The 27,476-nt window shown below is 47.4% G+C and overlaps 10 protein-coding genes across 10 annotated transcripts; 8 read left to right on the top strand and 2 right to left on the bottom strand.

Moving 5' to 3' along the window:
- Positions 1-773: 773 nt before the first annotated feature.
- Positions 774-2,725, top strand: ONS95_010929 (uncharacterized protein; the record flags this gene model as incomplete). Its single annotated transcript, XM_058504516.1, has 3 exons — positions 774-822; positions 926-1,242; positions 1,301-2,725. 3 exons carry the CDS (start codon positions 774-776, stop codon positions 2,723-2,725), a joined length of 1,791 nt encoding a protein of 596 aa, XP_058359072.1.
- A 1,812-nt stretch (positions 2,726-4,537) lies between these two features.
- On the top strand, positions 4,538-6,953 carry ONS95_010930 (uncharacterized protein; the record flags this gene model as incomplete). Its single annotated transcript, XM_058504517.1, has 5 exons — positions 4,538-4,556; positions 4,646-4,777; positions 4,828-5,456; positions 5,562-6,421; positions 6,539-6,953. 5 exons carry the CDS (start codon positions 4,538-4,540, stop codon positions 6,951-6,953), a joined length of 2,055 nt encoding a protein of 684 aa, XP_058359073.1.
- A 530-nt stretch (positions 6,954-7,483) lies between these two features.
- On the top strand, positions 7,484-9,507 carry ONS95_010931 (uncharacterized protein). The gene is made up of 3 exons (XM_058504518.1): positions 7,484-7,953; positions 8,002-8,028; positions 8,076-9,507. Exons 1-3 carry the CDS (start codon positions 7,768-7,770, stop codon positions 9,246-9,248), a joined length of 1,386 nt encoding a protein of 461 aa, XP_058359074.1. The 5' UTR covers positions 7,484-7,767; the 3' UTR covers positions 9,249-9,507.
- Positions 9,508-9,751: 244 nt separating this feature from the next.
- Positions 9,752-10,603, top strand: ONS95_010932 (uncharacterized protein; the record flags this gene model as incomplete). Its single annotated transcript, XM_058504519.1, has 2 exons — positions 9,752-10,380; positions 10,474-10,603. 2 exons carry the CDS (start codon positions 9,752-9,754, stop codon positions 10,601-10,603), a joined length of 759 nt encoding a protein of 252 aa, XP_058359075.1.
- A 143-nt stretch (positions 10,604-10,746) lies between these two features.
- Positions 10,747-11,994, bottom strand: ONS95_010933 (uncharacterized protein; the record flags this gene model as incomplete). The annotated part of the gene is made up of 3 exons (XM_058504520.1): positions 10,747-11,361; positions 11,534-11,743; positions 11,848-11,994. 3 exons carry the CDS (start codon positions 11,992-11,994, stop codon positions 10,747-10,749), a joined length of 972 nt encoding a protein of 323 aa, XP_058359076.1.
- A 667-nt stretch (positions 11,995-12,661) lies between these two features.
- On the top strand, positions 12,662-13,615 carry ONS95_010934 (uncharacterized protein; the record flags this gene model as incomplete). The annotated part of the gene is made up of 1 exon (XM_058504521.1): positions 12,662-13,615. The coding sequence occupies one exon, from the start codon at positions 12,662-12,664 to the stop codon at positions 13,613-13,615; it is 954 nt and encodes a 317-aa protein (XP_058359077.1).
- A 424-nt stretch (positions 13,616-14,039) lies between these two features.
- ONS95_010935 (uncharacterized protein) lies at positions 14,040-14,962 on the top strand (the record flags this gene model as incomplete). The annotated part of the gene is made up of 2 exons (XM_058504522.1): positions 14,040-14,385; positions 14,433-14,962. 2 exons carry the CDS (start codon positions 14,040-14,042, stop codon positions 14,960-14,962), a joined length of 876 nt encoding a protein of 291 aa, XP_058359078.1.
- Positions 14,963-16,184: 1,222 nt separating this feature from the next.
- ONS95_010936 (uncharacterized protein) lies at positions 16,185-18,735 on the top strand (the record flags this gene model as incomplete). Its single annotated transcript, XM_058504523.1, has 4 exons — positions 16,185-16,909; positions 16,960-17,393; positions 17,441-18,261; positions 18,313-18,735. The coding sequence occupies 4 exons, from the start codon at positions 16,185-16,187 to the stop codon at positions 18,733-18,735; spliced, it is 2,403 nt and encodes an 800-aa protein (XP_058359079.1).
- Positions 18,736-22,254: 3,519 nt separating this feature from the next.
- ONS95_010938 (uncharacterized protein) lies at positions 22,255-27,280 on the bottom strand. The gene is made up of 11 exons (XM_058504525.1): positions 27,117-27,280; positions 27,001-27,029; positions 26,802-26,885; positions 26,700-26,750; positions 26,196-26,534; positions 26,035-26,144; positions 25,708-25,978; positions 25,232-25,660; positions 25,068-25,174; positions 24,875-24,974; positions 22,255-24,774 (listed from the first exon to the last, which is right to left on the bottom strand). The coding sequence occupies exons 1-11, from the start codon at positions 27,140-27,142 to the stop codon at positions 24,629-24,631; spliced, it is 1,692 nt and encodes a 563-aa protein (XP_058359080.1). The 5' UTR covers positions 27,143-27,280; the 3' UTR covers positions 22,255-24,628.
- ONS95_010937 (uncharacterized protein) lies at positions 22,326-23,862 on the top strand (the record flags this gene model as incomplete). Its single annotated transcript, XM_058504524.1, has 2 exons — positions 22,326-22,511; positions 22,711-23,862. The coding sequence occupies 2 exons, from the start codon at positions 22,326-22,328 to the stop codon at positions 23,860-23,862; spliced, it is 1,338 nt and encodes a 445-aa protein (XP_058359081.1).
- Positions 27,281-27,476: the final 196 nt, after the last annotated feature.

Raw genomic sequence — 27,476 nt, forward strand, 5'->3', positions numbered from 1 at the left:
TTAACTCCTTAGTGTTGCATTAATGCCGTTGACGGCTCAAAGGTGTCCGATCTGGACTGATGAAATTGCCTCTTACGGTTAGCTCGATGGTAGCCTGAATTCTTGGACGATCAGTGACAAGACATTTAGCGACCATCAGTGCAAAGATGCCAGCTACCTGATTTGAAATGCAGCGGCGTGCTTCTTTGCTGGTCAATGGAAGGGTATTTATGTTCCTTCGTCTTCTTTCTTAAATATTGGAGAAATAGATACTAGGTACCCTTTGTGGGAATTGCAGGACATGTTTGGCGTGCCAGTACCAGAGAGGATCCAAAATTGATTAATTTTTTAATCTCAGATGATTCTTTTACTTCTTTTGCAGAATGATAAAATGACGATTTAACCTCGAAATAATACCTATTCTTGAAAGTGCATAATTTGGGAAGCAATGGAACGAACCAAGTTGAGAGGCTTGTGCTCGGGGCTTGCTCCAATAGTGTAGGTACTCTACACTTTCTGTAATAAATTACACTTAATACCTTAGTATTTGAATACGCCGGCCTTTTAAACAATTCTCCTGTATCAATGTCATATCAACGAATGTGCACATTGTCATGGTGTTTGGCCCAAACTGAGCAGATGATTGCTGCCTCAGGCCACAGTCGCTTATTCGTCTTAGTGCCTTCTTCCAAAACAAAGTCGAGCTCCATCGTGGTTTCTATTTCTGCTTCAAAGTCAACACTCACCTCTTGAAATATTAGAATCGCAACATCCATAAGGTATTATTTGCCCCCATGACTGTCGCGAACGAAAGGAAGGACATTGAGCTTCTTCATCCTACAGGTAAGATTCTTATCTACAACCTCGATTGCCCAGCTGCAGGAGGAGAAGCATTGGATCCATTCGACAGCGGGTATGGATGCTAATTGTTGGTATCTCTATCCAGTGAAGCGACTTCGACTATCCAATGATCATATGGTATCACCCGGCATAATTCCAGTCCTGGGTAAAAAGCATTGCCCACCAGCACTTCCAAACGAGCTATGGCACAAAATATTCGATCTACTGCCGGTCCTTGAAATTAAAGCATTCCGTGCTACTTGCAAGCTATGGTCTGTGGTAGGGGAACGTCACTTGTTTCCCATATTCCGATTCAGCCTTCGGCGGGATGACTTTAGCCGATTTGAGCAGGTTGGTAGCAGGGGAGCGTTTCTGAAAGGTGTTAAGGAGCTCTATATTGAAGCAGGCAAGACTGGAATTCTCGTAAGCATATCCTTATTGTGATGCCCGAATTACTGAACAGATTTAACGACATTAAAAGTGGATTACGGAGTCACTTGCTTTGCTATACCATGGCCAGCAGATGATACACGGCCGCAAGCATGAGAACGAAGTTGCGATGACAAATGCGATTGCTGAATACGCCGAATGGAATGTCGCTGCTTACGAAAACGACAACAACTTCAGAGATATTCACCTTCTGATAGATACATTTCGATCCATCAAAGCTCTCGACTCAGTGTATATCACACGGAGGTCTCCGAGAATCCATAGTCGTATGTTGCTTCAAGCCTGGAGTCTTTGCCGACAAGCGGACTACTTTCGAAGGGCGGAATCTGAATTTGAAGTCCTCCTAAATGCCTTAGAGCGCAGCGGCATCACACTGAAACACCTTAGCCACGATCAGCTTCCGGTCACATTCTTTAAGAGAGATTTCCAGGACGTCGAACGATTCATGAAACCTCTTGAAGGACTCCAGTGTCTGCATATTACATTCGATGCTACAGAACCGCCACGAAAAGCATTTTGGGTTGGGCTGGGTCAATTCCTCCAGTCACTTCCACGTTTAATGGATCTTCGATTTGGGTTCTTCCCAATTTGCGATATGTTTCGAAATGGCAGATCCTGGCAGAGTTGCGATGATATGACGACCTGGTACGTTCCGCTTTGGAAAATCTTGGGCACTTTCACATGGAAAAAATTAAAGAGCCTCAGAATGGATGGAATGGTGTTCTGCGAAGCTGGATTGTTGGAACTTCTTGAGAGACATGCTTCAACTCTGAATACTCTGGAACTATCAAATATTGGTTTTCGGTATGGTAATTTCAAGCGATTCTTCGTTTGGCTAAAGTCGCTACTGAGATTAAGGACATTCAGTGTGTGGGGGTATATCCAAGCCTACCAATGCCGCCAGCAGAAATGGATGATACGACCGCGTATCTTCCCTGGAGATAAAGCCTGGGATACTCGTGCGACCGGATTCTACCAAGACTTCTTCCTAATATTCACCAACTTACATGGTGCTCAGGAATACCCTAAAGGTCTTCTCAGCGAGGCGTTGCAGGCTTTCGTCTTACAGCAGGGACCTTGGCCAGCCCAATTCTCACTACCTATGCCTGAGCTTGATTCTAGAGGGCTGTCAGCCGGTATATCTGATAGGGCTACCATAAATCGGATATGGGACGAGCTCCAAGACGGCATAGACGATATCAAGTGGGAACTGGGTCGGGAAGATGACGTCGATATACACGGAGAGGAGATCCTCGAATACTATGATTCTGACGGCTACGATGTGCACGGCTTTGACATTGATGGATACAATCGCGCAGGTGTCTTTCACACTGACCCATCCTTTCTGGTACCGAATAGCCTCAGCCGAATCTCTTTTGTGACTGCCAAGAGAAGAATTCTCCGACGGATCAAAGACAAGATTCCACGCTTGGATGGTGTCAAAATTGGGACTTGAAGTCGTGATTATATTGCAGGACTTTGAGTTTGTACAAAAGCATCCCTGGGAAGAAAGCATGGCAAGATCATAGCAGACGAGGTGAGGTGGGTTCTGCCAAAACTATGCTTTTAAGCCATGCAAATATCTCACGACTTTATAATGTATCAACAGCTGCAGAGCTTGAGCCAAATTCTGCTGCACAGAGCTCTTAACTCGCCTCTCAAAGAGAAAACTTCGCTATTAAGTCGATAGGAGCATGAAATATACCTTACGCACACTCTATACAAAGAGCTACCTTTATGTGTTAAAGCCTTTGACTAATACCTTTTGAATTACCATGATACGTCACATATTTTCTTCTTGAATGTTGTAACTCATCAGTCAGCGCTGTTGGGCAGAATAGCATATGCCTTGATATCTAACAAAACTAAATACTACAGAAACCGATTACTTGAAAATAAATCTCTGTATCCCCTTTGTGTGTTGAAATTAGTGTAGAGGAGTGATTTCTCGCGTGAATTGCTTTTCTGCACTACTAAAACTGAATTTCAGCTTCATACAAAATCTTTATAATGACTTGCGTTTGAACTGTTCTCACATTTTGGCCGCTCTATAACTAGAGGCAAGCAGTAAAACAATACCCAACACACGTCAACTGCATACTAATAATCAAAGCTGAGCTCCTATCATCTGCAAGGTTAGCTATAGAGGCTAAAGTTCAAGATATGATAGAACGTCACTCGTTCTTTGTTGTCGTGCTCTTTGTTGTACTGGTCTTTGTGTCTTTGAGACTTGGTTTGGAGATTCTAGAACTGCCAATTGTCAGTACCAGTGCAAAGCCTACGTGAAACTGCAGGTGCCTTTAAATTTCATCCTCGGATTCCATTGTACACTTACACTTGACACTTATTAAATTTGGAAAATAGGAGACTAACTTTAGGTCAGTATAGGACTTTGACGGAGCGCAAAAGCGAGTATCGTTTTTGGAGAAACAAGTATGTTTGGCAGTTTGGCAGATGAAATAAAGGGATATAAACTACATGTACAGTGGGGAGGCACAAGTGGATTTTGAGGACAAGACTCAAGAGGCTGGCTGGAGGCATGTACGTGATATTCTAATTTTAGGCAGCGCCTTCGACTTAAGACTACCTACTAGATATAAAAGTACAGCAAAATGTACAAGTTCATATGCTTAAGCTCTTTGAATTAAGTTCTGAAGTTACAATACCCAGTGTTAGCACCCCTGTGTTCTGTCCACAAGCCCTAGAGACATATAGACGTCTAAGAAATGACAGAATATATACTTGATGTAATCGTCCATAGCACGAGTATCTACTTCTAAACACCACAAGAAGCTACTGTACAAAGTAGGCTGTCTAGTAGATCTCAATTAGAAGACAAACAACTTGAAGAGACATTGATACTACTTGACTACATATAGAATTCTTTATTCTTAATGACTCAAAACCTAGAGTTCTACCTATCGTGTCTTTGGCACCAATGAATTCACAGACCAACCGATTCACTACAAACTAGGCTCCCAAAATCAATCTAGCAGTGTGAACTTCTGTGAGGCTGCCTATACGCCTAATTGACTGCTATCGATGGGTCATCAGAGCAGCTCGGGTGGGTCAAACCGTCCCGAGCTTTTAAGCTGCTGAGAAATGTCGTCTCTTGAGGTTGAGTCACAACAACAAATTTCTCGAGAAAATCAAGCACCTGCAATCTCAACAGAGCATAACGCAACGTCTAGACCCTTTTCACACCATAATAACACAAAATACAATAGTATAATAGCTATCGCTAGCTGTTGGAAGTTCTCTACCAGTAATGGCAAAGAGACGCGCTAGTAAGTATCCTCTACAAGGATTTGAGGTCAACTCTCCTATGGTGTCGAGATCAAATCGTCAGGAAGGCTAACACTCCCTTCAACACTAGACAGAGAACTAGCCAAGGCTCGAAAGAAGGCCAGCTGCCATGGAATGGAAACAAAAGGGAAGAATATTAGAGCTTCGAGTGAAAGTGCTGCGCTTGCAAAACCTGAGTTGGCGCATGGAGGAACGAGTACTGGTAAGTCCTCAGCTATATATCTCGAATTTGCTTCAAACGACCTATCGAAGGCGCGAACTTAGTGCTTTGTATTAAAGCTCGAAATCGAGAAGATGCTGACACCACTGGTGCTGTAGGAGCTGTTTCCGCTAGTATTGAGAGTGAAAAGTGGTCAACCGAACCACTCAGACCGCCTCTCTGCCCAACTGAAATGTGGGATCTGGTCTTTGACAAACTTGAGCTCCAAGATCTGAAAAACCTCAGACTCACATGTCAAGGTATAGAGTACTTTGTCTCTCCACGTTTCTTCTCCCCGGCCTCTATATTCCGCCCTCACCTGCCCTCCGTCTCGATTTTCAATGGAGTCACCGCAAGATACGACAGTGCCATGCTAGCTCGTGTCAAGAAGTTGCGATTCTCAACTGGTATTATCGGAATTCGCTCGATTGCTGCCAATCTTGGACTGGATTACCAGAAGATACACAATGATCTCCTTGTGGATGATGTTGTCATGAGTGCAGCATCTCAGGTGACATTGGCTCGTTATAAACAGGACTTGGATGATGCTCTCAAGGAATATATCAAATGGAATATAAAGTGGCACAATAGAGAGAGTAAGGCGTATCAAACCCCAAGTGCTTTGCAGAAAGTGCTCTTGAACGCTCCGAAGGGATTGGATACCATTGAGATCTGCCAGAAGGTACGTCGTTAACACACAAGCTCTTGCTAGCTCTATGATCTCGCATTTCTGTCCCAAGCGAATGGTGAGACAATTTCTACTTCAATTTACTGACAGATAGGATAGGACTGCACCTTCAAGCATCCGATCCTCCTAGATTGCTGGATGCGCTATCATGATTCCGATTCAGATCGCGTTGCCCTTGAATTTGATGACTTGCTCCGCGCTCTACACAACAGCAAATTCATAATCAGAAACCTGTCTCATGACGAACTCAGTCAATCCTTCTTTCTCATGGACCACAAAGATCTCTCGCTCCTCGCTCGACCCCTTCAGCACCATCTCACCACTCTCAGTCTCCTCTTTCCTGTTAAGATGCAGACCTGCCCGCCTTATTCTAAGTTTTGGAATGGACTTGGTCACTTCCTGAAGAGCATTCCGAGAGTAAAGGTTTTGAGATTTGGGTTCGAAAGAGATATGACCTATCAGGAGCCGCAGTGGATGGCTTGTGAGACGCATGCAAAGAGAGATGCGGGGCCCTTTTATGTTCCGCTATGGAAGATATTTGGTGATCATACTTGGACCGAACTTGAGTCGTTGAGACTGGACGGCTTGATGGTGTGTGAAAAAGGCTTAACCAAGTTGCTTAGCAGCCAAGCTGGAACTTTGAGAAAGCTCGAGCTTGTTGACATTGCACTCTGGGACGGCAGCTTTAAAGCTTTGCTAACTTCAGTCAAGGACGTCTTGAGGCTGAAGGAGTTTCGAATTTGGGGTGTCACACAGGCTTTGCACACCCAGTACGATAAGTGGATCCTGGCCCCAACGAAGCCTTTCGATGAAGATTCAATGTTGTCTGAGCAACTTCGGGAGGCACTCGCTGCGAAGCGTTCGCAAGCCAGACTGCCTGTCATGAGCAGCGTGGCTGTTACTGCGCGCCTTGAGGCTTTTGTGATGGGTGGCATCTGGTCGGATTGGCCCATGACTCCGTGAGTTGAAAGAAATCCATCATTTACACTCATAGATCACATCCCTGCCATTATCAAGTCGATAGTGGAAGTTGGAGTAATACTTCCTGGTCATGGCTAATTACCATCCTCATATAGTTCTGATACTAGTGTCGCACTGCCGAGACACCACCAGAATTGCATTCTTGCATCGAGCCAATCCATACAATCAACACAGGATGGGATGAGCGTGCCGGTGGACAGTACCTTATCAGCCCCACCCACAGCAGTAAAGGCTTTATCAACATCGGCGAGGAGGCAACTGTCGACTTTTATCGTGGTGAGGGGATTGAACCACTATGAGCACTTCCGTTTTTGGGCATGCGAAGACGTCGGTTGTTGGAATCCTCGGTATAGCGAAGATAACAGCGGTCGAATTGGTTTGAAAGCCGCCCGTCTGATGTTCGTTGAGCGTATGATGGCGCAGATTCCACGGTATGATGAGAAGAACCTTCGTCGCTGTATTGACGAGGGAGAATGCAAGTGGCACTGGGATTTGCCTGCGAGCACTTAAGAAATGAAGTGGAGATTGGAAGATGGAACGGGTTTGTTCCGAGAAAGTTGGTTGCTTTGTTGCATGCGCTTTGTTGGACTACACATAACTTATGCAAAAGCAGAAATATAGCTGGTAAGCTGTATATGCGGGGGAATGCCTCCATTCTGCATGATTCTCTTCAACAGAGATTAACTAAACAATACATAAGCAAGACTCCACTCTCCAAAGAAGAAGCTCAAGGCTTTGAACTCAGTTGTATGTATATCAAATGAAATTGAAGTCATACATGCCTGCCTGCTTCTGCACGAACAGGGGCTCGACCACTGGTTTACGCAGACCATGCTTTGCCGTTCTGTTTGAGGTCCAACTTCTTCTTTCTTTTCTTTACTTACTGAATTGAACATTTTAACGCACATCGCCAAATCTTTGGGGTTCTATCAACTAGCTCATAGCAAAAGTGGGATGAATTGAATCAGGAGTGTGAGTATGAGATATGGGCGGCAAGTGCTAACCCCGATGTCCGAAAAGGGTATCGATTTCCCGCCCCATCGCTCCCATCACTACATATCCAAGCTGTCAAGCTATTGGAGAGACGAGTTGTCAGCCGTCCTCAGCACTAACTGAGCTTCCATTGTATTACGTTCTGATTCTCTTCACCTGCGTCAAATCCGAGATCAAAAGCTCCTCTGTCCCGAAACTACCCCGCTCTTCCCGCTCCTTGATAATCCCAGCACGTGATAATTCAACACCCATCTTTGTTCATCTCAAAATACATTGGGAGCTGAGCTGATCAAGGATCAGAGTTGATTACTCTGAATCTTTGATATTCAATATGGCTTATCTCTGGGCTGGCGTGGCCATTATCGCGGCGTTCGTCTCTTATCTTGGGCTCACAAGCTCCAAGAACACTAGACCCTCTTCGAGGAAAGCTCGACAGGCAAAAGCTATGAGAGAGGCTTTTAAATCTTTGACGAAACAGAATGGATCTACCAAGAACTTACTAGTAACAGTAAACAAGGTACACAATCCTTCAGACCAGTAACTATAAGATCTGACATACATCTAGAACGCCGATACTTTAAGAATCAGTCAAGTAAGCAGACCATTCTATATTTGGTCCACTGAGCTCATCAATTACAGCTCTGGATCTACCCCATAAAATCAATCCGAGGCTGTCAAGTCTCTAGCGCAATCCTAACCCAAGAAGGATTCTACCTTGACCGACGATTCATGCTGCTCAAAGATCACTCGGAAACGCCTCAAAAGCTCGAGAACATGCATGTCACCAAATTTCCAAGCATGTGTCTCTTCCATACATCTATCAAAGGCGATGATACTTTAGTCGTTACATACCACTCTCCAGGTTCGAAATCTACAAATGAAGCCGACACACTGGAAATTCCATTTGAGCCAGAATCGTTGGAGAGCTTGGAGAGAGTCCCCGTGGTTATGCATTCTAGTCCTACTTCTGGGTATAATATGGGAGACAAGTACAACTCATGGTTTTCAGAACGCTTTGGGTTCAAGGTCGTTCTCGCGTATTGGGGCGGGAATCCTCGACCTGTTCTGGGAAATCTTCCTGGGAAACCAGCAAACCAGGGCCCAAGATCAAACAATGCTATCATAAGGGTTCTCAGTTCTGTTCCAGTTATTGGATCAATGCTTGAGCAGGATGACGGTGTGATAGCATTCAATGACTGTGCACCCTACCTCGTCATCAATGAATCCTCTGTTGCGGATGTCTCGACTCGCCTACCGGACGATGTGGAAATGGACATCTCGAAATTTCGCGCCAATGTTCTGGTAACCGGCTCGTCAGCTACTGCGTATTCTGAGGACTACTGGGCCGAATTAACCTTCAACAAGACCGAAAAGCAGCAAGAAGCAGAGGGCCAAGCGGAAGGATCCAAGATTATCCTTACAGGCAACTGTGGAAGGTGCAAGAGTCTCAATGTGGATTATCATACTGGAGAGAGTGGGACAGGAAGAGATGGCGATGTATTGAAGTTGCTGCAGAAAGATAGAAGGGTTGATCTAGGGACGAAGTACAGTCCTATTTTTGGAAGGTATGGGTTTGTTCAGAAAGGGGATGAAGGGAGGGTAGTGAGTGTGGGTGATGAGGTTGTGGTTAGTAGGAGGAATAAGGAGAGGACGAGGTTTTGTAAGTGTTCAATGTCCGAACTTTTATTGACTTCATGCTTATCATTCTTCAGATTGGCCAGGTATTTCTACTTGATTCTCAGCCGCGATTTTTGGGTTTCCTTTGGAGGGTTTCTTCTCAATATTAGAGACTGTTTGGATAATCTCGCTTAGCCCAAGACTCAACTTCACACTCAACAGAACTTAACTTCCGTCTTCAACAATACTGGGATATTCTATCGATCATATATAGGTTCATATATGGGTTCATTTTCCAACTTGCAGGCTGCCTTTGTTACACAACATTATCTTGACAGCGAGGATTTAATTCCGCACTCTCGCGCTACTGTACCCCGCAATCCATCGTTCGGGACGACCCCGCACCAAACCCCTGATACATCCGGGGTTTTCCTAACTTCACTCAACAAACACATCAAAAGTTCTATCAGTCTTGAGGATGGCTGGCAACGGCATTATATCGTGCAGCCGTCGCCCAGACTGACGATTACCGGAGGCCTCGTTCCATTCCGCTTCAGTCGATATGATATATCCAAGAGCTGCAAGCCCCCAAAGTCAGCAATGCTAAGGTCGATACAAATCACAAAAGCTTCATTGTTCTTCTGGTCTTTCGTATCAAATGAAGTGATAGCACTCTAATGACCTCAGAAACAGCGCCAATGCCCCAACCAAACTCTCTCCTTCAACTCCATCTCCACTCCTACTTCCGCTCTTCCTGCAGCGCCCGCGTCCGAACAGCCTTACATCTCAAAGGCCTCGCATCCTCCATAACATACACATACATCCAGCTCCTCAAATCCGCACAACTCTCTCCTTCCTACACATCCCTTAACCCCAGCGCGAGCGTGCCGACCCTTACCGTCACTATCAACCCCGGCTCCACCTCGCCCGAGAACTCTAGGCCCGAACCCATCATAATCCGCCAATCCATCGCCATCCTCGAATTTCTCGAAGAATACTTCTCCTCTCCCGAGACAATCCGACTCCTCCCTCCCGTAAGCGATCCCGTTGGACGAGCAAGGGTGCGGGAACTGGTTAATATTGTGGCGTGTGATGTACAGCCCGTTACGAATTTGAGGGTGCTAAAGAAAGTGAAGGGCTTGGTGGGAGCAGACGGGAAAGGAGATGGAGATGTGGCGATGAAGGAGTGGGCGAAGGAGTTTATGGGGCAGGGGTTGGAGGCATATGATAGGGTTGCGGAGGGGTATGCGGGAAGGTATAGTGTTGGGGATGAGGTTTCGTTGGCGGATGTTTGTTTGGCGCCGGCGGTGGAGGGGGCGGTTAGGTAGTAAGTGTTTTTGATTGCTTAGTCCTCTGGATTGTTTAAGTTTTGTGTTTTGTTTTCTAGGGTGACCATGCTGACTAGTTCTTGTTCAAACAGTGGCGTAGATGTGGAGAAGTTGAAGACTGTTTGGAGGATTTATAATGAGTTGAAGGAATTGGACGCTTTCAAGGAGGGTGATTGGAGACATCAGGAGGATACGCCGGAGGAGTTCAGGGTCGGTGCTTGAGGAGAATAAAGTGAAAAGGAACGAATGGTGATCAAACCAGCTCCTCCCAGGGATACGGCAATGAGTGTATTCTGCCAAAGATACACCAAACTATGGAAACCAGAACTACAAAGTACGTTGCCTAATCTTTATAGAATCACATCTCAAGATGTCATATCAAACCCCACCTTCACATCACCTCTATCATTCTCCCCCCAAGCCGTACTACTATCATCATGCACCGTCGTCCTCCTCATATCCCTCTTCCACGCGCCCTCAAAACTCCCTCCTCCCGCCCTATGCATCACACACCTATTATCCCAAATCACCAAATCGCCTTCCGCCTCCCACTGCACCTCACACACTCCCTCCTCTCTAGTCGCCCACTCCATGCACCGCTGCAAGATATCTTTACTCTCATCCTTACCAACTCCAACAATATGATGTGCATGTGCGCCGACGTACAAATTCATCCTCCCACTCGGCTCGTGTCTTTGCAGCATCTTGTGTAATGCCATTTTATGCGCTGTGGGGTCCAGATCAGCGAAGTAGACTGGGGAGCCGGTCTTGCGGGAGTGGAAGAGGGAGTGAGCAGCGGTGTAGTTTTTGGCTTGGAGTTGGCCTTTGAGTGGATTTGGAAGAGTGGCATAGGCGTGGCGAGTGTCGGCGAAGAAGGTTGAGCCGCCAGTTCCTGGTGGGGGAATGGTATGTGCCAGGAGGAGAGAGTAGGATGCGCGCCGGGGATTGAAAGAGGAGTCGATATGCCAGAGGGTGTTTCCCTGAAGGAGTGTGTCAGTCCAAGGGTTCTCGCGTAATTTTTGACCCATATTTGACATGTGGTTGCACAATATAAGACTAAAGGGTCTTTCTGGACAGTTCTCAGGAAGCACCAAATTCAGAATGCAATGGCGTCAAGGAGCTTGAGGACAGGATAGAGCAGAAGGAACAAACCTTGTTATAGTGAGCTCTCTGGCTATCAAGCTTCACCACCTCCCCAGCATCATCAATATTCCCCGCATCAAACAGCTCCAGGTATAGAAACTTGGGTTTTCGTCCACCGGTCAAGTACGGTTTGATATCATCTAGGTCGCCAAAGAGACGTGAGAACTCGACGTGCCGGGTGTCATCTAGGCCTGTCGAGCGGAAGACACAGACGCCGTACTGACTCCAGTGTTAGTCCTGCGTCTGAAGAAAGCGTAAGGGGGCGGGTGGAGTGAGTTAAGGAGGATGGAGGATAAGAGGATATGAGAAAAAGTGAAATATACTTTTGCCAGTGCAGCTTTGATTTCAGAAAATACATCCGGTTCAACCGGTTTTGAGAAATCAACTCCTTGGATCTCGGCAACGAATGTCGGGTGGAGCTCTTTGACTGTAATATGTTTGAAGTTGGGTTCTGTGAGACGACCTGGCATTTCGATTTCAATTTCGATTGCCCCAACTTAGTTTAATATCAGATCTTCGAAATTTGTCCTTTTCAGACTCTTAAAAGAGGGTTCTGGGCATTCATTGTTTGTGAGGGGCGTTGTGAGTTATCCTCGTGATGATCTCGGGGAGAGGGCCCCACAAGGTGCGGGGAGGAATTTCAGGGGTCCCGGTTTCTCTGGGGAAGTTCTACCCCGGATTCTGAAAGCTGCAGACGGCAGAAAATGGCAATGACCTCTGCTGGACAGTAGGTTAGGAGATACATGGCGAATAGCTTGAAGGCAAGACAAAATCCGCTGAGCCATCGATTGCTTAGGGAGACGAACGATGTCAGAGGTTCCGTGGTGATCCAGCATACTCGCCAAAGAATTCCCATTGAGCTCCACCAAGACTCGATCATACCTTGAGACGTATGTGTAATTTGTGCAAGTTGTAGATGAAGAAGACCATGTTTGTGAGGTGAGTTTTGATATATGAAGGCCGAAGCCCAATCAGAAAGCTTGGGAAATGATTGAGCTTTCAGCTAGTCGGCAAGACAAACATTCTGCCGAGCGTCAAACAAAAGGCGTAGCCTTATGAATGACAGAGGAAGATATGAAGCAGCGCATTTTCTCCAAACTCATCATCCTTAGTCGACACTTACATTATTGTGGAATCATGAACAACGCACTGCACCCGTGTTGTGATCCGTCCTCGCCAAGTCCCATTTGGGAAGGGAATCCAAGAGGGGAAGTCATCGATGTCGGCGGAATCGACACGTACGTTTCTCGAGCCATTAAGTCAAAGTCCGATGTGGCAAGTCTCCAAAAAACGCAGTCAGAAGTACAACCCAGCGATAAGAAAAGAGTCATTCTCTTCCTCACTGAAGGTCATGGGATATACTTACCAAACGCCCAGCTTCTGGCTGATTCCTTCGCATCACATCTCAACTGCGATGTTTTGATGCCAGACCAATTCGCTGGACAGGCTCGGCTCCCAAAGGGAATTGAGCCAAATTTCCCACCAGGGGCTAAAGTCCCCTGGACAGAAGATAAGAAAGATCCCAATTATGAGCTCAGAGGTCTTGCAACGCCACTTCAAGACAAATCCGAAAGTTCAGATGCATATCCTTTTCTGAAGCCTCCGTGGTGGATACAGCAAGGACCCAAGGCCTTCGAAGAATGGAAGATGCGGCACGAGCCTCCTGTGACTGACCTGCTGCTTGCACGGGTGATCAAGTACATTCGTGACACGTATGGGAAAGGTGTCAAGATCGGAGGAGTCGGTTATTGTTTTGGGGGACGGTATGTTATGCGTTTGATGGGAGCTGGAGTTCTCGACGTGGGTGTTGTCAATCATGCGTCTTTCTTCACCATGGAGGAAGTCGCGAAGATTGGGAAAGGTAAAAGTCTTGCTATGTATGCTGCGGAGACAGACGATATCTTACCGCCTGAGAAAAGGCGACAGACTGAAGACTTGTTGACTTCGGCGGGTGCTACTTGGATGAGTACTGTGTTCAGTGGGACGAAGCACGGTTTCAGCGTTCGTGGGGATTTGAGTATCAAGGAGGTGAGATTGGCGAAGGAGAGAGCTTTCAAAGGGGCAGTGGAATGGTTTAATGATTGGTTGTAATTTTCAAGTTCGACATAGCTTAGGGAGGCTTGATTTCAGATGAATGTCCAGAGTTCACAATGTGGTAGAATCCAGGATTTTCAAGAAGAAAATTAAGTTGTCTCGTTGTCTCAGGCTCAAGCCACTGGGCCATTGACTTTAGCGACTGGGCACTAAATATTTAGCGAGTGCACAGCCTGTGGAAGAGACTTCCCACGTGGTGTCAGAACACTCATCTGCTGTCCAATAACTTCAACAATCACAATCATTCTCTCTCATAAGTTCAACTGCAGGGTAGGGACTCTCATTTTGGGATGATTCCCAAATGAATTTAGTCAATCAGCATTCACTTCACGTTCTCAGTGCTATCACGTGTCGTCTCTATTCTTGGCACTCAGCTGAAAACTGGATGAGTCTAGGTAGCCTCTTCATTTCTCCATATACAATGGAGAAGCAAATGCAGCAGACCCGAGTCTCCAACATCGTTCGCGAAGAGTTTCATCGAACGTACAAAGGTAACGGATCCCGTGAAGATCATAACACTCAGCCTACGTTCGACGGACAATGGCCACCTTCAGAGCATTATCTTGCGGGACTTGCAGCATACGCAACCAATCTCGACCCCAGTGTAGATCTCAGTAATCCATCAATACCATATTATGGTACCCTACGACTCTACAGCCTACAGCATATGTGCCAAGAGCTGAGCTGCTTGAGCAGAAAGACTCTGGACGATGCAAACGCATCATGGCATGATCTGGAACGGCTGAGAACCCTTCTGCACGACCAAGGTACGCCACCCCTCAGCTCTCAGATTGACCACCGCTAATATGTTCAGCGGTTGCAATGAAAGATCTCGAGTATATCAATGAACATCTTCTGGGTGTTTCAGAGCAGGCGTTCATCAATACCGCCCAAAATCTGCGCGACAACAATCTCTCCGCAGGACATCACTCAAACGGCTGGCTTTACAGCGCACCCAGTCCTCGCTCCGTCGGAGGCCAGCTCCAGACAATCTTACAAGGTTACCTTCCCAAATGGATTACCTGGTCGTCCGCGGAAAAGAAGCTCCAACCAGCGTACTATGCGAAGGGGAAAGCTCCAACCAAAGTCTCGACTGCTGTCAGGGTCATCTCCAGTACAATTCTGAGCTTGTGCAGTGGGGCCAGCATTATTGTTCCGATGATAGTGATGAGTTTCAATGCCAGCAAGGAGAAGAGTTTGATTGTTGTGAGTGTTGCTGTGGTATTGTTTGGCTTCGTGCTTGGAGCGATTGTGCAGGCTAAGAGTGAGAATGTGTTCATTGCAACGGCTACCTATGCGGCGGTTCTGGTGGTCTTCGTTGGAGTCAGCGGATCGAATAATTGATGACCTAATATACCCAACTCTTCTCACAATTTTTATACACCTTAGAAGTCTTGAGTCGTTTTTAAGGAGCCGCAGAGGATGTTTATTGTTGTCTGCATGGCCATTCTCATTGGGGCTTGTATACCTGAAGCGACCTTCTGGAAGTTCCCATTCGGCGCACCAGGAGGCGCAGAGAAACCTCCAATTTCAAATTTACTTCAGCTTGGGTGTTCAGTCCCCGTATGATTTTGCTGAGGAGTTAGTAATTCATGACAGGATCTCGGGACGCCCTGAACCGTTCGTTAAAGCGAACAACTCAGTTGAGGGACTTGGTGCGGGGTAATGTTGGAGATCACGGAAACATGCGGTCCGGTAAATGTTATGCTTCGAGTCGCACACGGATAGATACATGGGTGATATTCAAGTCGAAGAGCAGCTCGGATTCGGAGACCAATTGCAATTACATTGGCAGTCGCCCTTGCTCCAGTATATTGAACGCCGTGAAACCCTGAATACATTCCCGGTCACAAGGTTTCTTCTACCAATCATTGACGACTAGCTTATCAGTGCCCTTGTCCCAAAATTGTCGGCAAATGTTAGTGAAGCTGTATCAAAAAGGGCTTCATTCACTTCTTCCTGTTCAGATGGGGGTTGTTGAGGCATATGAAGTTTGCTACGAGACTTGGTGGGTCGAAGACCACGAATTCCATGGATGCAGTAACAGCTTTCTAAAGAACTCTCATCCGCCTTTTACTCTAGAAGCCGGCGAGACGGCACGGGTACTAGTTAGTAGTGGGTCGAGGAAGGAATAAGCACTGCCAATACCGCCGAGCTGCAGCCTCCCGCCTCCTCCAATGCTTGACCGTAGGCTAAGTTTGGCAGGTGTTATCACGCCTTCAGATCCTCATCACAAATTACTGCTTTAGTTGCACCAACTCGTTCCAAACTTGGTATTCTTATGCGAACCTCTTTTGTTTTACGCAATAAAATCGCGAGAAATGTCATCACGGGAAAACGAGAGCCAGTGAGCTTTGTTTGAACTTCGTTTAGAAGGGTCTCCTTGCATCCTTTTCATTTACAAAGTTTGTTGCGTGCTTTTGGAAGCAAATGCTATCATGACAGGGAGTCAGTTGGGTAACTAAATATATGTCGAGAAGCATACATGAACTAGTATACAATCCGACAGATCCCCTGAGGCGAACTTCTGGCTGCTCCCCACCCCAGACCCCCGCCAGCTCAGGAAATGGCGTCCAAACTTATCAACAGATTTCGCACGCAGGACAAACATGAGCCATCGACGAACGATCCTATAACTCCAATACCGATTTTCGAGGGAGACGCAGTGCTGGTAGATCCGAAACCAGCAGCATCGAAGCATGCCGCAATCGAGGTGGGTGACGAGAAAGTCGTTCCAGGAAGCTCAACTTGTGGTGATGAAAGCGCTTCAGTCTTTGGAGATGATGATCCTACCGTTCGAGACATTCCCATCAACGTCCGACGAATTGTCAGCTTGGAGGATGACCCAAACCTACCGACTCTGACTTTTCGGTATTTCGTCCTCTGCATCATCTTCATCATTCCTGGAGCATTCCTGTCCCAGATGAGCCATTACCGGACAACTTATGCGCCATACTCTGTCTTCTTCGTACAGATCGCCTCAAATTATGTCGGAGTTTGGCTGGCGAAGGTCCTCCCAGCTTGGAATGTTCGAGTACCATTTACGTCGTACGGGTTCAACCTGAATCCAGGTCCCTTCGGAGTGAAAGAGCACGTTTTGGTCACCATCTCCGCTGCGTCTGGAGCAACATATAATTTGGCGTACGCACCTGTATCAATTGCAGAGCTTTACTTCGGACAGAAAATCCACCCCGCTATTGCTATCTTTTTCATGTGGTCAGTAGTCATTACTGGATATTCATTCGCCGCCATCTCCCGACAGTTTCTCCTATATGACCCCCAGTATCCATGGTAAATATTCCTCCGCACACTAGATGAAAGTTCGAATAACTCAAGCTCAGGTTTCAAGCCCTTTGTCAAACAGCGCTCTTCGAGACTCAGAAGAAACAAAGAGAGTACCCTTCGGCCACTTCCAGAAAACAGATGCACACTTTCTGGGCTGTCCTTGGAGCAGTCACACTGTGGCAATTCCTACCCGAATTTGCGTTTCCCATGTTAGGATCATTGGCATTTCTCTGCTGGGTAGCTCCAAAGAATGCTACAGCAAATTTCATTGGAGCAGGTTTCGGAGGCATGGGATTCTTGAATCTGAGTCTTGATTGGTCAAACGTATCGAGCCTGGGAAACAACGGCAGTCTCTTCTTGACTCCGTTTTGGACTCAGGTTATCATATTTCTGGCGTTTGCTGTGAACTGCTGGGTCCTCATTCCTGCTGCGAAATGGGGAAGTCTGGGATCCTACAAGCATGGGCTGATGTCCAACCATGTTCTGACGGGTATGTATTCCACGGCTTTCTGAAAGCTCCGGAACTAAATGCTTCAGCAAACGGAACTCGATATCCCTTAACGAGCTTGCTTACCCCACAAGCAACTCTGAATGAGACGGCATATGAGGAGAACGGGCCGTTGTACCTCGGAACCCAAATGCTTTGGGGAATGTTCTTCGACTATGCCTCTTACACGTCAGCTCTGGCATGGATGGCACTCTTCGGGTTTTCACAGCTTCGAGCGACAATCAAGAAGCTTCGAGCCCGGAACAACAGCAAGAACGGTGAAAGTATCAACTTCCATTACAACGACCGCCTCAACATCCTTCAAAGATCTTACAAAGAGGTCCCGCTGTGGTGGTACATTGTTCTCTTCCTGTTTTCGTTTGTTGCTATCACTGCCATGGTGGCAAGTGATCACCTCTACATACCATGGTGGACGTATCTGGTCTCACTCCTCACTGGAGCGATAATCGTCACGCCCCTCGGTTGGCTGTACGCAATCTCGAACTTCCAACTTCCTATTGGAACAACAAACGAGCTGCTCTACGGTCTGATGATAAATGCGGTCAAGGGACACAAGAACCCGACAGGTGCCACAGTCTACAGCTCTATCGCTGGCGATGCTTGGTATCGAGCTCAGTACATGCTGCAGGATCAGAAAATTGGACATTACATGCATATTCCTCCACGAGCCACATTCTTCTCCCAGATATTCGGTGCTACACTAGGTATTCCGATCAATTATGCAGTCATCAGATGGGTCATTAATTCGAAATTCGATTACCTGACAGGAGAGAAGGACGATCCAACACATCAGTGGACCGGTCAATCACTTGCAAGCAGTCTTTCAACATCTGTGCAATATGTGCTTGTGGCAAGTATCAAAGATTCATTCGTAATGATACACATGACTAATAGAATCCAGGGCCCAAAGAAACTCTTCCAAGAACCCCTCTTCAAAGTCGTCCCCTACGGCTTCCTGGCCGGTCTCCTCGTCCCCGTCCTCATCTTCCTCATGCACAAAACCTTCCCCGACTCCAAACTCAAATTCCGTCTCTGGAACACCACAATCTTTTTCTCGTGCCTCTCAAACTTCTACGGGAATATCAGCACTGGCTACACGTCTCAATTCATCGGGAGTTTTGTAGTCATGTATTGGGCTTTTAGATATAGATATAAGTTGTGGGCGAAGTACAATTATATCCTTGCGGCGGCGTTTGATGCGGGGTTTAATTTGAATATGTTGTTGATCTTTTTGTGTTTTGGGAGTGGCAAGATTACGACGATGCCGTATTGGTGGGGCAATAGGGAGGAGAGTAGTGAGAGGTGCTTTGCGCTTGATTCGTAGATGTTTTTTGTTTTGTGGGGAATTGGTTTCCGGGATGGGGGACTGATACCGTCCTCGTTCATGGTATCAAATGAGAACAAGTCCAATGATGGCTTGTTGGAAATGCGCATGGCAGGATGCTCAGTCTTATGTTTTGTTCCCGGGCTTGCTTGGCTTGGGACCGAGATGCTGCCATGACTTGAACACTATGAATTCTCAACTGTTGCGAACAACTTGCAATTGATGAGCGTCAATTCCTTGAAGCTTCTATCCTTATTGCCAGGACATTAATATCAGAAACATTAATATCAGAAACACTGTTCTATATGGTCTGGCGACGAAACTAAATGGTCCAATTTCAGCATATGCTCGCTTAATTGCAGGCTTTGGAAGAGTGCCTGCACGCTTAACGAAGTAAAGGCCACCATCCTAGGGAACAACTCCAGGCTCGCCAGGCTAGCTTCCTCCAATTTTTCAATGATAGCCACAGGCGCTGTCTCAGCCATCGTCCACTGAATTTCCACACGTGCACCATTTTGTTCCAGCACTCTCGATTCTTCACTGGGAGAGCCATTTAACATTTATTATTTCCAGATGATCACTTCAAGAAAGCCTCTCTAATCATCCAATGGTGATAACCCCGCCCGTTTCAATCTACACTGCCGGGTGTCTACGCGTGCGGTTCGCTTTCGCTTTCGAAGCGGGATCTTTCGTCCCGCACGTTGGAGGAATTATCCTGAAAACCATATCGAATATGCGAGAACGGAGATAGGCTTAAATATTGCTTGGCTGGTGCAAATCCCTATGATCAGTTCTAGTGACTTCCAGTCGAGGTCGACGAGGGAGCTTGAGGTGTCAAGACAGGTCGTCCCTGCTGTTCTGGTACGGATGTTCTGTGCTTGCCAAACTTGACATTCTTGTTTACTGCTTCTCCTCATCTGTTCTATTGCTTCAACCTCCCGTCTTCTTCGAGAGACACCATCGCCTGATATTAAGGACCGACGAGCCATAAGACGAGACGAAATTAAATTCGAAGAAGATCGTGATTCTGCTTCTGCAATACGCGACGAACGAGTGCTTCACAGCCAGCTGGACTTGATCAATCACGACATTGCTGCTTCACATCTTTTGCTCAAGCCTTTGCGCAAACAGAACGAGCTTCTATGATGGCAAATAAATCAGCCTTTGGATGTCGCGATATCATCCAGGGTCGATCGGCAGATCTGGGAAGCCAGTGTGATGGTCAGCGGCAGCAGTTGTTGGACATAATCTCTTGGAAACTCGTCCACAGATACTTTTAGGCATCATTTGGATATCAACGCAATCATCAGGTCTACTAGTTTTCTCCCTCAAAAGACCATTGTATATGATGAATATAAGCTAACTGTACTCGAAGCTTTCTGGATGCTGCTATAACATCGCCAATCTTCACACGATTCTTGCATTAAAATCATCCTCATACGAAATCCACCAATTCAACCCTCGGACGCACACTTTTCGAAGAGATGACGAGACAGGAACGTACACAAATCACATGTCGTATCAATGTGCGCGGTACATCAAGCAAGATGGAGAGCTTCAACGGTATGGAAAATCTACAAATGGTATTGTGTTGAGAGAACACGAAGTCCACATCCAACAGGTATCATTCTGGTTTCGCTGAAGCATATCTTCACGCCAAAGATTCTGCAAAGCTACCTCTCGTGAAACTCAACCATTGTCATTGAGCATCAAGTTCTCAGCACCTGGAATGGGAAGCTATCACTCGACCAAACCAATTTCAAAAGGCCGCTAGAGTCGAATCAAAGTACTCTTCATGTTCGCCCCGCAAAACATCGGCACCTATATTTCTCTTAATATTCTTCAGGAACTCCCGACACTAATCTATTGGACATGAAAAATGAAGCCAATGTGGACCACAAATTGTCAGACTGTGGCCGACCAAGAAAGCGCATTTCTAACAGTTTCGACAAGTATCAGCTATCACCAACTATGGATGGTTACGCAAAGTGATAATCTAGTATACAGACCCCCTTGGCTTGGGCTATATGATGTGTTGCCGTGCGGATGGTGCGGGGGTGGTGCGGGTGATGGTGCGGGCGCAATGCTGCTGACAGAGAGTAGAATCCTCATCTGCCGTTAATAGAACCAACAGAAGCACATTTTACTCAGCGTTAGTTTGAGCAATTTGGAAATTGCGTTGCCGATTTATGCAGTCATTATGCAACGTTCGGGTGTAGGTCAACGTTGCTCTCTCCTTTCTCTCGCTGCCAAACACACACGCCGCTACGAGGGCTGCATCGTGCTTACTTGGTGGGAACCAAATGACATTCACAGCCTAACTACTGCCTTGGTTCCCAATCTATTTGTTGGACATGGTGCGTTCTGAACAGAGAGTATGGATCAAGATAATGCCATAAGACGATGTTTACTTTCGGCAACAGGCCCTGCGCCTCGGGCCGGCATGCAAGTTTTCGGTACGGGGCAGTTGTTCGTATCTTACAGCCAATTGAAACCGGTCATTTGCTGTCAAATGGCAAGGAATAGCAAGCGAGGCACGATCTGCGGACAGCGGTTATGGTTATATCTGCAGGGCATTGACCAGTTCTGTGGGATCCTTGTCCAATCCAGATGCACAGGAGGGTGGGCGGATGCTGTTCAGTCAACAAACTTGAAAGTGGCTGTTTATTATGACTCGTTCAACGAACTTCTATTGGATAATCTCACGAGCTTTAGTATTTCATTGGTTCTTTTCTTATGCATTTGGCCAACGAACTCAGGGCTGAATCTCCGATACCAAATGGCCATGCGATTTGCCTTTCCATTGAGCTCCGCTGCGGATTTTGCGAAATTGTCAAAGGTTTGATACGTCGGGTTGCGACAATTGTGGAGATGGAGTTGGAACTGGTTTTGGAATTGGAATTGACAACGAGGCTGATGGCTGGTTGTGGATGCTTTGTCTTCAGGGGCCGGCAGCCGGGAGCGGAAATCCGCCTCCCAGATCTGTACAAAATAGGCAAACAAAAGAACTCTTTCGGATCTGGGCTTGGGATGGAGGAATTTGGCATCGCTACCTAGTTCTACCGCATCTATCTCCGTAAGCTCCTGGAAGTTAGCCTTGATTATTGAGGCTGCCTTCCACAGACCGACTAGGTCTTCGACAGGCTCGTCGAAGCCGACGGAGCCTATCAGGATCTTAGATCGTGCATGCTATCTGCCTTGCTTGCCCAGAGTGAATGGGGAAAGCATGTCCCCAGGGTCATTGGTCTCTCCATTGGGGACACTTCTCCCTGTTTATGGAGCCAGTGGGGTTCAACGGAGCTCCCAGCCTCTTAACCAAAATCCATAGGGCTGAGCCTTCTGGAAGCGAGGATATCTCATGTGGGAACCCTGCAGAATGCAGCCAAATGAAAGGCGAATTCATACGAATCAAATCTACCGGGGACCAACCCCCTGAAGCCTTTTTTAGGTTGGCTGATCAAGACTCTTTGTCATCTCACCAGAACATCCCGTGGTCAATACATACATACACATGGAAAACTTGATAGGAACTAGGAATTGATCTATAAACGATTGTTCCTCGTGCTCGTCTTACTACCTTTCAAGTCACGATGCCTCAAAAACATACTCCATCTCCCAAGATGTCTCGCAGTGGAAGCTCTAAAACTCCGGAAGTAGATGCTATGTTTGTTGGTTGGACTCCGGGGGCAGAGAAGGATGTTCGCAAAACGGCCCCCAGGCTGCACCATAAGAAAAGTAGGACGGGCTGCCAGCAATGTAGGGCGAGACGGGTTAAGGTATGTGGCTCGCTTTCGCTCATGGGTGTAATTTTTTTGAACATCTCGTCTCGGAGATTTCTCCAGAAGCACTGCACCATGTCCAACGTTTCTCATTCTTCGCTTCCCCGAGCCAAAAAAAAATTGGATCAAAATCCAAAGACAAGCTTGAAATTTCAAGCATTTTTCTTTTCAAAATCTCCGTACTGACGATGGACAGTGTAATGAAGTTCATCCCACATGTGGAAGTTGTGCGAGACACAAGACAACTTGTGTATGGGGCCGTCAAGGGACACCAGCACAATCGCAAAACACCAAGCCAAAAACATACGAGATAAGACCCAAAGTCCATTCGCAACAAGAACCGGAATCTACAGAAAGCGATGAACCCTCTGAGTGCAGTCAACGACGCTTGACCGAACTCAGACTCCTCCACCAGTACATGGCTTTCACTTGCATGACATTGAACTTCCCCGATGACCACAGACAACAACATGAATGGGGGATCGCTATTCCCCATCTGGCATTCCAACACAACTCTCTCTTATACTCAATATACACTCTAGCAGCACTTCACATCGCCAAACTCGAACCCAACGACCCCTCCCACATATCCACCTACCAAAAATACCTTGGTCTAACCCTCCGCTCCCACCGCGACGAAGTCGGCCAACTCAGCCGCTCCAACGCCGACGCAGCCTGCATAACTTCCTCCTGCCTCCGAGTCTGCACCTTCGCCCTCCTCCAAGAGCGGCCTCTAACACCCTACACGCCTCCCACAGAGTGGCTCCAGATGTCGAGCACGACAGGTCGCGGCCTCAACGTCGAAGCCTGGAAGTACATCGCCAACGACCCCAACTCCATCATGCGCTCCATGATCCGCTCCGCCCCAGGCATGAAGCCAGGCGGTTTCCTCCGCGAAGAAACCAGCGTCTTCCACCCCTCCAACCGTCAAGACCTCCTCCACCTCCTCCGCCGCACACCCAACGACATCCTCACCGAGCCCTGGAACGCCCGCATCGAAGAAGCCTATGAAAGTACACTGAGCTACATCGGATCCGTGCAGCTCGCCATCGCGGCCCAGGAGCCTCCTGCGTCGATCTTTCGCCGCTTGGTGCTGTTCCCTACGATGGTGCAGAGCGAGTTCATTTTCTTGGTGAAGGAGCAGAGACCCAGGGCGTTGGTGGTGCTGGCGCATTTCTTTGCGTTTTTGGCGGATTTTAGGGATATTTGGTGGATTGGGGAGACGGGGGTTAGGGAGGTGAGGGGGATTGAGGGGGTGGTGGGGGAGGAGTGGAGGGGGTTGATGGGGTGGCCGGTGCAGGCGGTGGAAGATTCGTTTTTCTTGGAGTGTTTGGATCTTAGCTGTTGATTTGGTTGACTTGGATGGTATGGCGTGGTGTGGTGGAGTCTGGGTTGTTTGCTGGTACGATACATAAGGTAGATACCTGTTTGAAGGTGGTGCTTGGAGTTTGGAGTTTGGAGTTCGGCATTTGAGATCTGATGGTGTTTTCTGAAGTCTCTAGAGCTTTTGTCGATTATTAGGATATATGAAACACGATGAGCCATGTACTTATCGCGATCCGATCTAAGGAAAGAGCTTCTTGTGGATGTGTTGAAGTTTTAATCCGCCTTGCCTTTCCAGATGTTCGGTACACACGTAAGCATAGGCTTGAGGTTTCTCGAATGGTGTAAGACACCAAAACAGTGGACAATAGATTGTCAGGGGGCGTAAAAGCCACGGTAGTCAGACACGTCCTTAACTGTTCCGGATGGCAAGACATCCTCTCGTTCTGAGACTTTCTGTCACGTGATATATACCGAGCCGTACTGATTGAAGTGATGTCTGGTGTTGCAGCTCTGGAGCCTCAAGACCCCTATAATCCTTCCAGGTAATTTTTAATCGCACAGTTGGAGCCAAAGCTTGTACAATCACCAGTCTAAACGCCGTGTTCCTTTTTCCCAATCCAGGTCGGCCTTACCTTACACATCATACCGTCCGAAACTCCTCAAAAACAAAAACAACACCCGGTATAAACAATCTCTGGGTTTTTGGCAGAAATTCGGACAGTGCTTAGCCCACTGAGCGAGCGGGGAGGATATACTGAGCAAGGTGAGGTCGGCGTCAAGCGCCTCTCTCACGTGACAGCATACTCTGACCACCCCCAATTGGACTTCATCTGCATCTGTATCGCCGCCGTTGGCCTCGCGTGATCCTTCTGGGTTTCAATCAGTAATTCAAGTAATGCTTCTTGCTCTAGTCTATCTCTAAAACGATCACCACCTGAAGAAAAGAGAAAAGAACACAGTTAGCAAGAGCTCACTCAACGGGAAGTCGAAGGATGGGTTACGGATGGATGGATGGATGGATGTGAGACACTTACAAAGTGCGATGCCCATACAGGCTGTGAACATTCCGGGGGGAGTGGACCGGTTGTGGAGCCCGATACCGCAGAGTTCGCGGAGGTTGTCTTTTATTCCGGTCTGTGTGTGGGGTGTTAGTTTAGATGGAGATTGACGAAGGAGGGGAAGGAAGGGGAGGAAGGTGAGATTGGGATTGTGGTGGGCTGGACTTACGACCATGGCTTGTTCGGCTTCTTGGCGGTCTTTCCCTATGCGAGGTCGTCTGGGGTTGTATATCGAGAGGAGGATTTGTGCGAGTTTGTGGTGTTGGATTCCGATTACTAAACGCAGTGTTAGTAAATGCTTGAAAACTCAAGATCGGGAAGTTGGGCACAGACTGTGACACGGATGGATGTGCAAGATCTCTGGGAAAGCTTCTCCTTTGCTGCGATCTGCCGGTCTCTGGTAATAAGGAGTAAAAGAATCCGGCTTGTCACGTTGCCAGCGATGGCTTTCGGCCTGGAGTCTTGACCAGTGGACGGGGTGGACTCCCCTCACTCCGAAGCAGCAATTTAAAACATCTGCGAGATGCACCACGGCTCGATTTGCCCAGCCGAAATCTGTGATGGGGTCGACAGTTCGATCAATGTGGCCAATATCAATCTGAACAGCTCTGTGTGTGATTGTAGCGACGTAGATCTCCTGCCGTAGACCAACCCAGAAGGCTGCTTCGCTTAGCCCACCTTGCATGACATTTGGGCCGTGCTCGCGAACGAAACTTTGGATTCCTTGAATGTGTTTGGTGTCTTGGGAGCCAGTCTCGAGCACTATGTCAGGTCAGTATCAATACATCTTCGTCGGTGGGTTGGCTTACGGTCGATCTCTTCCAACACTCGAAGGATAATGAGCGCTGCGAATAAAGTCTCGTCTGCTCTGGTGATGACGTTGTCGAGCATGGGAATCAGCAGTTTGATACATTGGTCATAGTACTGCCGTGCCGCGATCTCGTTGGATTCGCTGGCTCGGTTTGTGAGCATCAACTGTCTTGCTGATAAGGCGAGGATGGCCTTCAGCAGAACGGGGTATTTTGGTGCACGTTTTGGAACCTCGACTTGGAAGTGTTGATTTGGATCGCACAGGTCCAGCTGTATTTGAGAGTCAGGATCAAGTCAGTTTTAGATCAGACACAACGAGAGCGTACCCATTTTGCAAGATCTTGAACATAGTGCCGAAACAAACGGGCTTCCGTGGCATCTTTGAGAGGCCACACCGAGTCGTCGGTCCGGAGGATAGGAGGTTGGTTCGTGTTGACTGAGGATTTCGTTAGTTGCGAAAGTCTTGTTTGTATGACAGTAAACTCACATCTGGAAGGATCTCTTAGTGGCGGGATGTCGGGTGGTAAAAATACATGGTGAGCATGAGAAAAGTTAGGCTCTACAGGCCGATGTGGAGGAGTATGGAAAACAGTCTCGGGTGTTCCACCGAGGTTAGCTGGCCATGGAGATTGCGCGTGCTCGCTATGGTGAGGACTGATTGCTAAAGTGGAAACGGGCGAGGGGACTTGTGCCTTGTGGCGCATATGCGTATCTTTAGGAGAAAGGCTGCCAGGATGTCCATTGGTACTCCCATCTCCATCTTTATCTTCCGAAGCAGAATCACCGGTATCGTCCATGCGATTCTTGCTTTCATCGATCCATTGATCTAACGTGGTGTCAGTCACTGTTCCCTTCTCCACTGAAGCGGGGGAATTCGAGCGGGACTCTTTGCCACTGGCGGCATGATACGTAGGGTACTGTCTTGAACAGAGGGAAAAATTGCAATCCAATGATCTTGTTCGTCGCTTCATAGAAACACGAAAATACTTACACTCATTGGCTGACTTCAACGCGAACCAATCACGGTCATGGGAAAATTCCTCTGTGACATGTCAACGATCAGGTTATGAAAGAATTAACAGCACACAATTACTTTTCTGACGTTTGAATACCAGTCCTCGAGTGCATGTCTTGCCTGTGGAAGCACATCTACCACAGACTGGTTCGATCTTGTCACCTAGATAGAGTAAGCAGGTGTGATATGAGCTTGGCCTCCAATCCGAGTATCTGCGGTGTTAATTACCGAAACAGACCAAGCGAAGGGGGGAAAAACCAACGACGTAAATACTTACACTTCACATGTCTGTCGCGGCATTCCTGGCTATGATCATGGATATCAAGTCAGCCTGGTCTCGCCAAATCGGAAGCTGACCAAATCGTGATCAGGACCATCGAGCGCAGCACATACCAGCCAGATCCATTCCTTGCCACCATCCCTACTCGCCCTTTCGCTAAAAATGGTAATTATGAACAGTGTAAGAGGCTGTCGGTATGTCAACATTGGGATTTGGAGAATGCTGAAGATGTTGGAGGCGAATGTTCTCCAGTGTCACGGATCAAGTGATATGGGCATGAGGCACAGAGTGCGGGGTCTAGAAGCTCGCTAAGGACCCCTAAACCTGAAAAGCTCAACCCGGGGCCTGGAACCTGTGGGGCTGAACGTAATATCTTGCACATGAATGGCCAGTCCAGCCAGACCAGCTGCCGAGTTACCGTCACAGGCCGATGATTAGTCAGCGAATGAGCGCCCAAGCGAAACAGCCGAAAT

This window comes from Cadophora gregata (genome assembly GCF_030347475.1).
Source record: "Cadophora gregata isolate MNR1 chromosome Unknown scaffold_5, whole genome shotgun sequence".
NCBI classification, from domain to species: domain Eukaryota; kingdom Fungi; phylum Ascomycota; class Leotiomycetes; order Helotiales; family Ploettnerulaceae; genus Cadophora; species Cadophora gregata.